General features: G+C 33.9%; 2 protein-coding genes across 4 annotated transcripts in view; one reads left to right on the top strand and one right to left on the bottom strand.

Moving 5' to 3' along the window:
• Nucleotides 1-8,969, top strand: part of LOC132556576 (sodium- and chloride-dependent GABA transporter 1-like) — a 48,446-nt gene extending 39,477 nt beyond the window's left edge. For all 3 annotated transcript variants that reach the window (XM_060220989.1, XM_060220990.1, XM_060220991.1), the window contains 6 exons: nt 1,206-1,318; nt 1,971-2,102; nt 2,710-2,809; nt 3,101-3,201; nt 3,580-3,747; nt 4,938-8,969. In XM_060220989.1, the coding sequence (XP_060076972.1) occupies nt 1,206-1,318; nt 1,971-2,102; nt 2,710-2,809; nt 3,101-3,201; nt 3,580-3,747; nt 4,938-5,078 (755 nt within the window). In that variant the 3' untranslated portion in view covers nt 5,079-8,969. The remainder of the gene's footprint in view (nt 1-1,205; nt 1,319-1,970; nt 2,103-2,709; nt 2,810-3,100; nt 3,202-3,579; nt 3,748-4,937) is intronic.
• Nucleotides 8,970-10,218: 1,249 nt separating this feature from the next.
• Nucleotides 10,219-12,962, bottom strand: LOC132556604 (small nuclear ribonucleoprotein Sm D1-like). The gene is made up of 4 exons (XM_060221032.1): nt 12,883-12,962; nt 11,981-12,057; nt 11,379-11,573; nt 10,219-10,921 (listed from the first exon to the last, which is right to left on the bottom strand). Exons 1-4 carry the CDS (start codon nt 12,894-12,896, stop codon nt 10,830-10,832), a joined length of 378 nt encoding a protein of 125 aa, XP_060077015.1. The 5' UTR covers nt 12,897-12,962; the 3' UTR covers nt 10,219-10,829.
• Between the last annotated feature and the right edge of the window lie 1,829 nt (nt 12,963-14,791).

Below are 14,791 nucleotides of genomic sequence, written 5' to 3'. Positions count from 1 at the left end.
TCTCTGACTTTGAGTTAGATGTAATGTATTGGCTAACTGGGTTTATTATTGGATAAATATTTCTAGGTGTCATCTCTAACCAAATAAGAAAATATTGACATATTTCTCTCATTTACCAAGTCAAAATGACACATATATTAAATACTCTTATACTGATTCATTCTACTAGAAATATTTTCAGGGGTTTTTAAAATGTCTTATGACCTGTCTTTGTGTAAATCTGTAAGAAATTACAATCATTTAAGTCTTCAACAAATGTATGTTGGAAAGTGGTGGAATTTTCGATTTACATGGAAACTAGCTTCTATATACTTGTATACAATAGACAAATGTAATAAGAATTTCTATGTAAGACTGATGTCATGTTAGTCTTGTAAGGTATAAGATGATGTGGTATTATCTCCCCTTGTATGTTTCCCAGTTCTAGTCAAGAGTTGTTGAAAAATAAATTTCTATATTTACATTATCTCCCCATGTTTTTGTCCATATCATTCTCGTGATAAACGATTTCTCTGATTTTCACTTCCTCTAGGATATTATCTTGAACAACTTTACACTTACATGTATGTTGTTACACCCCTTGTTCACTTTGTTTGGCTTATCTATCATACCAGGTCTATTATCTCGGACCAGTGCTCTGAAACTGTTAAAGATAATTACTTGTAACTTTGTTCATTTATTAAGTAGCCTTTTACTAGCAGGAAGTTTACCATATAAATACTTTTTCTGTTATCATGGAAACAGATAGGCAATACCAGGAAGTTCAGATTTTCCAGGCCAGTATACATAAATATTTATACATGGGGATGTTGTGGTGGTGTTAAGCAGTCTGGAATTTCTTTGCTAGGTGATTATTAGTTTGAGGCCCTGACGGGGTAAAGTAAAAAAATTTCCTTTGTTAATTGTGTTTCAGTGTCTGAAATATATATATGATTGTGTGTCTTTGAAACAATGGACACTGGGAATATTGTCACACTCTGTGTTATCTTGTAAGTTATTTCATAGGATGATGTAATGTTCACTACTGGAATTTGCTTACATGCCCCACTAAATGCATAGTTATGGCCTTGTTTTTATTAAGTCCCCAACCCTACCACCTCCTTCCATTTACAGACATACCTGGTAGAAATTTTTAGAGTGATACCTAAAATAGGCTGTGAATGATTGACAGTGGATTGCTTGCAGTACTCATTTGTTTGTTGTAGGACCTGGTCTGGCGTTGGTAGCCTACCCCGAGGCTATCACCAAGTTACCACTCCCACAACTCTGGGCCGTCCTCTTCTTTGTCATGTTGTTAGCTCTGGGGATTGACAGTCAGGTATACTAACAAAACAAGAAAACTTCAAATTCCGTTTTAAATGAATTTCTAAATCATATTTAGAAAAGTTTGGTAGGGAAAATATTAAAAGTACAGCATCATTTGTGACAAAACTTAATTTTGATGTCCATACAGGACAGTCAATTTTAATAATGTACTGGTAGCTGTCTTCACCATATTAGCTAGATAATCAATAGCAAACATGTGTTTTGTGGATTGTGTTAAAATTTTGTATCAATAAGAATGAGAAATGATTATTTACAACATTATAGCTATATTACACATTCATTTACTTATATATCTCAAACGCTAATTAAGTGATTAAAATTGCAATTACAAAAAAATAGCTGTTCTTTTTTTTATGTATATGATAAATAGGAATTAGAATCTAGAATTTTGAATCACATGAATTATATTATATGATATAAAAGTCATTCACTAATGGAGAGAAAATGAAAGAACAGGTTACATACCTGATAATTTGTTATAATAGAAATTACAACATACAATATACAAATGTTAAAATCCACAGATCATTGTTAAAACTATAATTCATTAAGATAAACAGCATGAAATATCTTACTATAAAAGAAATGCAGTGATTTGAGATTTCTAGGAATATAGCATTGATAAAAGCTGCTTCTGTTAACAGTTTGGGACATTTGAGACGGTGTCTAGTGGATTGGTAGATGCTTTTCCTCGTCTGCTGGGCAAGCGAAAGGTCTTACTGACAGCAGCGCTGTCCCTGCTGCTGTTTATACTAGGCTTACCATTTACCACTAATGTAAGTCTACACGATTTTTACTTACATCACCGTTGTTTGATTTAAAACAGGTGATTGATCTTTGAAATAGAGCATGATATTAACCTGTATATCTCTATATATGCTTAAAAACCTAGTTCAAAACAAGCAGATATTACCTACAAATTGTTTTGCCTACTATCATCAAATATTGGGCTATTGATGGTGGTGGGCTGTTCAAATCACCCTATATCTGTTGCCCATGATCTGTCCAAAAAAAATGCTAGATATCTCTATTTCTTGAAAGATACTAGATGGATCTTTCTCAAATTTCATGTGGGCTCCTCTTTGTCCCTTGCTTTGCCTGTTTAATTTTGATTTGGGGGGTAAAATTGCTGACAGACGGCCATCTTGGATTTTGAACATCAAAAATTTGTTATCATTATCTCTTGAAAAGCACTGGATTGAGATATTTAACTTCCATATGTAGACCCCCTTTGGTGTCATTATGTGGTCACTGTCATCTCAAAAAATTGTCTTTAAAACATTCTGTAAATTTTAGGTATTGTTTCAAATGCTGTCTGTGTATGTTGTTTTCCTTGCTTGAATGTTATGTATGTAGAAACAGTGTTTTTTTTTCAACATGCAGGGTGGAATGTACATCTTCCAGCTAGTTGACTGGTACGCTGCTTCACTGTGTGTACTGCTTACATGTTTCCTTGAGTGCATCATTGTGGGATGGCTCTATGGTAATGTACTGATGACTAGCTCGTACCTTTAATCAATCTGTCTATAAAGTAGCATAGCATTTCTGTATGATAAAGATTTCTGGGAATATAAGAACTATTTTGATGTGTTCATTTCTGTGACATTCTGACCAAAGTAATGATATTTTTAGTTATCATTGTCATGTTTGTTTGGAAAAACCAATGGTTTTGTCCATTTTGATGTGTGTAGTTTGAGATGAGTTATCTCCCTTATGCAACATGACTGAAGATTCAAAGTTTATAAGATATAACTGTGATTGTGTATTATTGTAGGAGCAGACCGTTTCAGTAGAGATGTAGAACTAATGATGGGAAGACCAGTTCCTATTATCATCCGATTGTGCTGGTGTGTCATCACACCCCTGATTATGCTGGTGGGTACTCTTATTTGCAGCAATCAATTAAAAACTTGAAAGATTTTATGTTTTGCTATCAATCCAAACCTTTAAGTAACCATGACTTACAAACATGGAGACCTGAAGGTATTCAGAGTACAGAATGCAGTATTCAACAGTTACTCATCACTATTCTTACTCCTATAACATGGCAGATTTATCTGTTGTTGTTTCATTGTTATGCTGACTCCATTAAGGCACCTGTCAAAAGTATCTTGCTTTGTAAACCTCTAGCATTTTTGAAGGATTTATACTTTCTGTTACTGTTGTTTCCCATGTTAACCCCAGTGCTTAAAAACATTTACACCATACAAATTAAATGTTAGTCATGAATCATAAGGTTATTATTTTTTCCAGATCGCCTTCACAGCGACAATGATGAACTACCAGCCCCCTACCTATGAAGGCTATACTTATCCAGCTATGGCACGTGCGTTTGGCCTTTTGCTCTCTGTAATACCCATAATTCCAGTTCCTGTCTTCATGGTATTACAAATCGCACAAGCTAAAGGGCCAATTGTAAATGTAAGTATCTTTAATAGAAATTTGATATCAATCTGTCAATTAACACATATTGTCTGCACAGTCCCTTATGAACTGACCCTTTGAACAAAACTATAACATACATTTGCTGGTCACATTCAACTTGTGCATAAAAGACCAGGAATTTTGTTTCCATACGTCTTAGTAAGAGTTTTGACCCCTTTGATCAGTTATACCCAACAAAGCAATGTATAGTCTTTTACTATGTTTCTTTCTTTTCAATATGAAATGGATTTCATAAAAAAAAATTTTGCAATTATTGATTAAGCACAGCGTATCCTTCTATTTTGTTTACAATGTAATTTGTGTATATGTGATCATTGTGTATTTATAGAGTTATACTTGAGTCTGGGTTAAGTTTATCACAATATTATGAGTGGTAGTTAGGTTGGTTTTATTTCATTACTTAGATATATAATAATGAGTTTAGTATGCAAATATCTGTATGGTATTCCTATTCATTCTAATACAGTGATTTTAGGTGTTATGGAGTTCAAATGTGGAAAAAAGTTTCATAGTGTCGTATTTCTGACAAATTTTGAACATTTAATTGGCCAAAATTCATTAATAGATCAATTAGATTTTTCCTTTATTTTTCCCTCATTGTTGTGCAACATACATAGGGTTAGCAATAAGTTTTATGGTGTAGGTTATGGAATCAAGTGTATGTTACATACTTATGAATGTAAAACTTCTAAAAACCAGTCCATATATTTTACCTTTTGATCTTTTAGATCTGATTTCTTAAAAGAAAAAAAAACCTTATACACCCACATGTGGAATTTCCAGTTGTTACGGGCAACTGACAGTAAAATTTAGTTTATAAACATGCTAAAGTACACTGTTTACTGTTTCATCATAAAAATATTTATTAGATGTACAGCGATATGTCACACAATAGATTTTCTCAGAATAGTGGGAATGTGTGCAAGTAGTTGTGATACACAGTAAGTACTTTGTATATCATTACACCAGCTACATCACCAAAATACTGAAAATCTGAAAATCATTCATTAGGCTTTGTATGCTTATTTCAGCGTTGTGCAGTACTGACAACAACATAAATGTGTGTTCTTAAAGGAAAAAATTGAACAGGATTTGAATATAATAAGTCTATTACCTATGATGTTTTTGAAGCAGAACTCACCATTTTCTTTTGATTTATCTTTCAGCGTATATGGAAATTAACACAGCCAACATTGGAGTGGGGACCACACATCAGTAAATACAGAAAAATGTATCAAGCATCCGTGTCTCCACGACTGCAGGGCCGAAAGCTTGTACAAGCCAATCTGTTTGGTGCCAAGCAATAACATTTTTGTACGAAACCTTGTTCAATCTGTGATGGTCTGTTTAAGTTAAAGTTGTAAAATGGTCAGTTTTCATGAGTATCCGGTGATGATCAGCATCTGACTACCAATATGATTGGTATCTACATTATATTCCCGGTATTATCAATGTCTCGAGGCAGCATTGTCTCTGTTGGTGCGTCATCTCAGCTGTATATTTGTATAACTAGTCTTTCAAAAACTGACATTGCAGAAACAGTTTATGAAAATATCAATTCACTCTGAAGGATCTCGTATTAAGAGGTGACAATGTTTGATTATCATATTTCCTGCCTGTGTAAATTTCTAATTCTCCTTGATCATGATTGAATCTCAAGTTCTCAAATTATGCTTGAATCTCATATATCCCTGATTATATCTGAATCTCCCAACTATTTTTTAATCTATTACTTTTCACATTACAGGAATATGTCTGAATCTTACTCTCCTGAATTCTTATTTCCCAGATAATATCTTGCCTCTTATTCTCTTAACCATGTTTGAATCTCTTATTCTCAAGATCATAATTTGTGTCCGCCAAATTATATTTAGATCAAACGTTCACTTATTAGCAGTTATGGTTCTGTTGCATGCGTTTTTTGTCTCATACTTACTGTTTTTATTCAGTTGAAACCGGATTTTTTTTTAATTGTTTCAATTCATTAATTTGAATATGAACATTTTTAGCTTTATGTTGGCTGCTAGCATGTCACATCAGTATGCTTTACATTATCAACACACCATCTTCAGAGGATGGGTTATTCAAATTGCCTTTCATTCATCGAGCTGGTAATAAAGAATTCTTGTTATTGGTATTTCTGGAGGAGCACTGAATGAATCATTCTCATTTCATTTGTAATTTTAAACTGGTCAGAAAAACAAGATGGTCGACAGGTGTCCATATTGGATTTTGACATAGTTTGTTATCACTATTTCTGAAGAAGTATTTAATGGGTCACTCTCAAATTTTTTGGACTGATCAGAAAAACAAAATGGTGGCTAGGCAACCATCTTGGATTTGACTATGAATATAAGGTGGAAACTAGGGCAAAATATGAACAAGAGAAAGATTTACACACAGAGACTCCTGGAAAAATAGGAAAATAAGAACAGATGTTGAGGGTGGGTAAGCATCTTCCTTTTTTGACAACATCCACCATGTAAATCTTTGTCAATTCAAATTAGATAGTTCCTAAATGAGAACATGATAAACAACAAGAGAACCACCAAGGATACTAATGAGCATCAAACACGTCCAGCTGCAAATTCCAAAGGAAATAGAATATTTCCCAATAAAATCATAATGACACAAAATTTCCCCATAATCTTCATCAACCTGCATCTTTCAAATCCTTGTTACGCGACTTCTTGCATGACGAGAAATCGGATATTCGGAAGAAGCCCTTAAATACAAAATCACCATAGGTCAGGGATGCTTTAAATTCACAGCACTGATATTGAAATCATCACAACTATTATACAGCTTGATTGAAAGCTGCCCCTGTAGGTTTTGTGGTAAGAAAAGGTTAAAGTAAGTAATTGATATAGAAGAATCTGTCCTGTCTTGATTTTCAATTCTAGTGAGTATATCTAGAGGACCGGATGGATCAGAAAAACAAAATGCCGTTAGGTGGCCATCTGAAATTTTCACAATGAAAGTTTATTTTCAATATTCCTTCAGAAATACTAGACAAGTTTTTCTCAAATATATACGTTATAGTTACTCTGTAGTTGTCGCCTTATGATTTTTGGACTGATCAGTAAAACAAAATAGCCTTCAAGATGTCCATCTTGGATTTGAGATCCATATGTTTAGGGGAAAAAAAGGTCAAGAGGAGAACAGAATGAATTAATTGCAAACAATGGTGGGTACCAAGATGCCTCTAAAAGCTTGTTTTCTTGCCATACTTTAGTCTTATACTTACGATTATGCTTAGAAGTTTGTGACGCTGAGTATTTTATTACATATAGAGAGAAAACAGTATTGACTGTGTTATTATCCAATCAAACTTCATGTTTTTATTTACTACATGTATGAATTGTTATAACGCTGTTTGTATTTGAACTGACATGGGTTGTTTTTGACAGCTTTGGCATAAATTGCCAACATAAATTTACATACCTAGGTTCATTAACTTGTGCCTGCTTTACAGCTGATGGTGAATATTATGTATATTGTAATGTATATTGTAACGTCCCCACCGATGTCATATTGAAGTAATCTTGGAAGTTTGCCATCAGGTTGTCATGAGAAATCTGACACTATTGTAAAACGTGTTTGTTTGCAATTTTTTTTTCAGAGAAATTTTATTTGAAGCAAATCTTGTGGAACATAAGATAGCAAGTAGCTGGATAATTTTTTTTTTTTTTTAAAGGAAATCTAGGGTTTAATTCAAAACATACCAGTATCCACTGCAATACATTTCTGATCCATTTCACGAAATTTTCAAAACCAAAAATAGCATAATGGCTTGTTTTGTGATCAGGTTTATTCTAAAGTAGTTTTCTTATAAATCTGTTATTCTGTTACCGTATTCACCCAAATAAGGTCACAGTACACTTACAAAAACATGAAAGGGGTGCTCTAAATACAACCATATACAGGGGGAAATTTCCAACATTTTTTTATTTCATTTGAATACCTTTATGTTTGATTAAAAGACTGATGATTGTATTGGTAGATCAGTAAGGAAAGAAGCTTTAGACAGGTTTTAATAAACACACTCATCCCCTTTTCCTGGAAAAAATGTAGGGTGTGCTTATAGGGGCAGGTATGCTTATAAGGTGGAGTATGGTGTTGTAGTTTACTAGTTAATGTGATGTTCCTGATGTTGTCTGTAATATCCCCATTAAGTTTTTTATTTTGCTTTGACAGACGAAGGATGTATTTTATTTACATTTGCATGGGAATGCCACTACATAAAGTACGCAGATATATCTGTGATGGTGGAGACTTTAAATGCGACGTCATTATTGTGGGCATAGATATGGCGAAGGTTCAATGTCAAAATGGGTATGCCAACTGACGAGTTGCAATATTAATAAATCACTTATCTTAGTATGATGTTTGCCTGCTAATCTGTTACATTCATTTAGACTATAAATGCCATAACATGACCTCTAGTCTAGGACTGAATTGATATAAACATCTAGTGCTGATGTTCACTAAATATCTAGATCATATCTATAGATTTCGTATTCCACCTTAAAGATTTATCAAATTCAGGACAATCATCTGTAGTGATCAGTTTTGAAAATGCTTACATATTTATGTGTACAACACATATCAGAGATTATTCCTCAGTGATTCAATGTTTTTATACATGTACTTTCATACTAGTGTTGCATAAAACAAATTTTTTTAAGATTGTTATCAAGAGCTAGATCAAAGAATTCTCGCTCTCTATGCAAGTCATTGATTTTCAAAATATAACCCAATAAACATCCAACATTTTTCCACCTGGTAATATTTGGATACAAAAGTTAAGATTCATTATTTATTGCACCAGTAACAACAAAATGTGTGTAGCGTTGCTTGTTTTAGAACATACTTTCATTTAAATTTCACAAAACAGAATGCAAAGAGAAATATTTATGTTTTGCTATTAAAGTATAATCAAATTAGTGTATGTACTTTTATAGAAACCAATATGTACCAAATTATAATCTTTCGATTTTTTATGTTATTGTGGTAAATTTGAAAATATCTTCACGATTCAAGAAATGTTATTTAGCAAACACATAATAGATTTAAATACTGCTTCATAGAATTTTTGTTTGTGTATAAATATACTGGAAATTAGAACTGTATTGTTCCAAGAAGGCAACATATGTTTTGAATGAGAAGTGTTAATAAAATGAGCTATTTTCAAGTAATCTGCAGAGTGGCTTTATAATGTGTCATCAGTTTTGTGATAACTTTTCTGCTAATACCACTTATGAATTCATCATACAGAACCATTTCTTATGTAAATATTGTATCACGAAGGACTTGAGTATCACTCTCTACCTTCAGCAATCATTGTCGATTGATTGTATCCATTATAAAAAGAGAAATTCATGTGAAAGTATGTCAACCGTTTCTTCACGATTCTAATAGTTCAATAGATATGAAAAGTCAGGCATATGGCACGACTGATCAACTTTTTAAATTTCTTAGTTTAAAGTTTGCTTTATACATCCTTGGCCTTTATTAGGGTCATTTTCAAACAATAACAACCAAACGATTTTGATCCAATGATGCTTTAGTTATATTAGTAACAAGAATTAATTTCCAACAAATTTGTGTCAACTGGAATTATCCAGAGCAATTGCAGTAAATTTCTTAGCAAAAGACAACCAGTACAGCACAGGAAAGCCTTGTTACCTTAGTTAAGCAGAACAACAATATTCTTCGTTTCAGCTTTGAATAGTCCCATAAAAATACTTTACAAGATGGCGGGGAGGAAGGCCACATAAGATTCCAGACCAATCTGGAAAAACAACAATTGGTCAGGACCATCTCGGGCACCTTTGAGCTGTGCCCCACTTGTTTAACTTGCGAAATAGGTGTCAAGAAAACCATGACGACACATGATTTTTTTTTTTTTTGTCTTTTCTTTTGTCTACTTCCTTTCCTGCACTTTACCACCAATTATCAGTTCAATATGGCACCAATGCAACTTCAGTAGTTTGATTTTTTTCTTTCCGAGATGGTGGTCTTCATCAGATTTGACCCCATGATGCTCGACTACGCGGCAAGGTCATTTATCTTGGAATCTACCAGTCAAATACGATTCTACACCATTCAATTAATCAGAATTATTTGAGCTACATTGCCGTTTGGACCAGGCAAGCAAAAAAAGTGTTAAACTTAGAAATTTCAATTCAAATTTCAGCCATTACAACAATGTCTACAAAAGATCACATTCCGAGTGTCACCAAACCTGACTACACTGGATTAGCGTTAATGTTGCCCTTCAAATAGCCATCTTACTTAAAGACACATGATTAACAGCTTTGTAAATGTCAGCAGCTCAGGTCTTAAGATATTTAAATGTTCAGAGTTGATAAATTCTATTATGATAGCACAAAGAAACAGCTAGACCAATTATGGCATTGACAAATAACATCAAACAAAATGAACTTGAAATTAGTATGATTTATTATCATGAAACAATGACATTATAATGAGAATTGTGAAGACATGATAGATGTAGTATATCTCGTTAAAGTGATTCCATTGTACAGTCTGTACAATTGAAGACTTCTTAAGTCTTTCCCCAAGATAGACTACACACCAAATGTGCACAAAGCCCTCCTTATTCCTTTGAATGAGTTTCGATCAGCTTTTGCAGATGGCATGTATCTTTCCTCTTCCAGACAGTTTATGAAACCACTTCTATTGGTAATCCAAAACTGTTTGAATTGACAAATAGTCCAGATTGGTGCCGTTCTCAATTTGCTGTGCAACACTTATCTTAGATACAAAGAAGGTAAGTCTTCCCCCAGAGATTAAACATGATTATAACCATGTAATTTTGCAAAGGCTACACAATTTTTATTCCAACATTCAGTATATATGTGCAGCAACTAACCGGGATAGGAAGACCAACAACTGAGCTGTTCTAGAAACATAGTTGCACCTCTACAAATTGGTCACTTTTCCCTGTGGAGGTTTATATAGTCTTGCAAATTGTCTATCCACCCCACAGAACATGTATAAAACATGTTACAACACTGATGGAATTCCGTTGTCTATCTTCGGCCACGCCCCCTGCCTCCACGACCACCGCCGCCACGTCCGCGACCACCACCACGTCCACGACCTCGTCCTCGGCTCATACCACCTGTAACAAAACATTGACATTATCTGTATATCAGTCACTTATTTTTTTCCCAGTCTACACCATTCATTTTCAACAAGTTTTCACATTTCCATGAAATCAGTTGGCTATTGAAATATTGCACATTCAAACTAATTACCATTAAGAACTAAAAAGATAATTGCTTTACATATTTTCACAGGCTACACAAATTCTATGTTGCCTTATGATGTTAAAGTGACAATGGTAAACATAAATAAATAGTTTACAAAAGGCCCTTCTAAAACTGATGTCAACAATTGAATCTTGGTACTTTTTCAAACCTTTCAATACAACCACACCTTTTAATGACTACTAATAATGACATTACTATATTTTTGAATTAGAAATAATCAATTACTTAAAATCTAGCAAAACACATGTATACTAATTGACCACTAGTTTCCTGATTTTTTTTTTCTAAGGTTTAATCATTACTTACCTGAATCCCTGCTCTTCTTTGCCTTGGTCTTCGGTGTGTCATCAATGAGAAGTGTATCCAAGGGAAGACTGTCAGGGAGGATGAAATAACGCACATTGTTTCCACGGATACTGAGAGAGTCTATTTGTACAGGGTCTTTGTTCTTGAGTGTCATTTTCACAGCCTTCAAGTGTGTGTTCATACTAATGTCCACTCCTGGAACAACCAATATGAAGTTTTAAATATATTCATCATCAATTATCAACTCTCCTGAGCTATTCACATTTGGAACACAAACGCAATACATGTATAATACAAGAGTTCCTTGGAACTGTATGTGTCGCCTGCATAAAGTGTCACGCTCACCCAGAAATCAAACTGGAAATCAAAACTAATCTGTACCCTTCCAACAAGAAGCCATATACCAAATTTCATTTCAATAACTAAAAGGATAAACCAAAAAAGTCTGGAAAACAATATTCCCAGAGAATTTTCTAAGTTCAAAGAGGCATTTCTCTGCCAAGAAGGGTCACAGACAGACGGAAATCCAACTTAATCTGTACCCTTTCTGACCGAACTCTGAAATGGCCAGATCTATTACAACAGCTTCCAATTGAACTTGCCTGTTATGGTCCCGTGGACTTGTGTTCCATTTTTCAGCTCTATCGTCACTGTTTCATGACTGAGTTTCATCAAAAATCTGAATACACAAAAGAAAAGGTATTACAACAAATTTATAATGGACCAATTCCGAAATAAACAATGCACACATTCTGTTCTTATTAATCACATCTTTGCACAAATCAATTTCATTTTTTTATCCAGTATTCAGTTTTACTAAACTACTCGTTATTCAAAACCATCATTTGCCAACAGTAAAATAATTACAGCATCCTCTAATAATCGACATTTAATGTAAACACACTCTCGATTGTTGTTTGCTTGGTGTTATCGCCCCGTAAAAAGCCATGGCCAAGTTACTAAATAAATTAATCGAAGCTAACAGAGAAATATGAGTTTATGACCAGACAGCCATTAATAAATTTTTCACGCACAAGGCAACATCAAACGTTCGACAGTCAGGCGAGTCGGCTGTATATGCCATAATTTGACAATAAGCCACAAGATGACCATGACGCACGTATGTGCATTGAAATGTCTTAGTCTGGTGTTGGAAGGGACAGTTCCTTCCAGGAATATGGATACGATTATTTACATCCTACTCTAAACACGAGATAATTACAAACTGAAACTTCGCACAGTATCTCGACAACATCAGAAAATAACATTACTTAGATATATCTAAATCTGTGATATAATTTTGCAGAGTGAAGTGTTGAAGAGAAATATAATTTGGACTAAAGCTTTCCCCCGAGTATCAATACAAAATGTAAACAACGGTGTACCGGCCTAACAAAAGTCGTGTTTGCAACATAAAGACTTATATAATATACAAAATAAAATTCTGATTATCAAGTTCAAAGAACGAATTTGATGTTGGCATATCTATGTAATGCATTCATACCTTACTAAATTCATGATTACATGGATTGTTATACCATGTAAATTTCCCAAAAATGGCGCATACAATGCGTTTCAAATACGCTTCAAAAGCTACCGTTTCTCAGACGCTTGACCGAATTACCTCTTCCTATTCAAACGCACGCCGGATCTCGAGCTCTCGAGTGATTCTAATTACAACCAAGGTGAACGCGGTAGAGCCCGGAGAAAAACTACAAACATCGCATTTTTATACGGTCTTTTATATCATTTACCTAATTTTGGTTCAGTAATATAACCTGCGTTTCTGTTTTTTTTAATTAGATGAAGGCTTATAAAAAGTAAGATTCGTATGTGATGTTTAGAGTTTATTTCGAACGTATATGTATTGCATTAGTTTTTATAAAATAGATTTTTTTATGTTCACATATCAAATCACAAGAGAACACTAATCAAAGGGTGTGAAATATTGTATTGTTTTACAATTTATACGTGTGTTGACTTCAAAGTTCTCTCCATTAATTTAATCAACTTTATCAGGGAGGGAAGTTCATGCAATGAAGGAATCTAGTTTGTTGTATGTTAATGGACATTTAGTAAAAAGTCGTTCCGTGTCAAAAACGGCGTAGTCCTCAACTAACGGGAAGGCATAAAATTTAGCGATTAGAACCAGGCGTGTTAAATAGAAACGTGATAGTTAAACACGATAAAATAACATAAATCACATGACTAAATGAAAAAAATATAGTTAAAGAAAAATAGAAATAAAAATGTAATTTGGAACTCGATAAATCTGTACTTAAAGCGTTGAAAAAAAAAAGTTTTAACCTGTGATGATGCAACACGTGTGCATTTGAGGCGCAAAAGGTATGTTGAACCCGTCAGTTTCTCACGTTTTGACATGAAGACCTGAATTGCAAATAAACATTTTGCAAAATACTCATTCTAAAATGCGTCTTTGGATCTTAACTCCTCAAGGAAGTTAATCTGGTAAATATATGTGGCAAGGTCAGATTAAGATGCTTTACATGCTTGTCTGTATGTTAATTGTATGAGTATTTGTTGGCAAGGGTGTAAGCGCAGTAATAGTCCAAATTATTCTGACGTTCTATCAACTTTTCTACGTCAGTTTGCATTTGACTCCAGATCGATATATAAGAAAATCTATAGAGTATCAGAATGATTCGGACTACCCCAATAATTGACTTATTCAGTCTCCTTATACTGCTGATTAGTACAGAAAGACCGGGAAATGTATATCTCTTTCGGGCCCACGGCCGATAACTGAATGTTTATGTACGAAATACTACATCGGCTTACAATGGCCAAAGCACATAATTCAGGTCCTTTTCTGAGGGCTTTGCTATCAACTCCTAAAAATTTCAATCTCAACTCGCCATTTTTTTCCTAAATGTGGCAGAAATGTCCAATTAAAGTCAAAGAGTTAAAGAAAGCAAACTGTATAATTAGATTCCGGTGGACATGTATTTTCGGCGTGAAAAGGTAAAATTTATGAACACCCAATAAGATTACAATTGTGTAGGCCTAGCCAGGGCGTATAATATATATCAATGGTAACAGATTTAATATCATATTGCATCCGATAGTCAAAGTTCGATTGCGTGATATTGAAGTCAGCCCACACTGGATCTGACACAAAAAGGTAGCCCTTGTTGCAGTTTTTCTTGTTCCTGTGTATAGTATAACGGTCCCTTTGTTGAAATATCGAAGTACATACAATTTGGTAAATCTTATGTAGTTGAAGATATATAAAATTGAAAGGCACACGGTAAAACTGAAATTACATTGAACTTTTATGGGTTACATCTACAAAAAAATTAAGCACAACTGGGCCAAAGGACCTGTGAGTTTACAGTGGATTATATATAGGTAAATGCGCATCAGCCTGTATGACATAGAGGACAGGATCCAAA

The sequence above is a fragment of the Ylistrum balloti genome, unplaced genomic scaffold (genome assembly GCF_031769215.1).
Source record: "Ylistrum balloti isolate Yb309-2 unplaced genomic scaffold, AGI_CSIRO_Ybal_v1 Utg370580, whole genome shotgun sequence".
NCBI lineage: Eukaryota > Metazoa > Mollusca > Bivalvia > Pectinida > Pectinidae > Ylistrum > Ylistrum balloti.
Note: the sequence above shows the minus strand (reverse complement) of the source record. Positions and strands in the feature narration are given on the sequence as shown.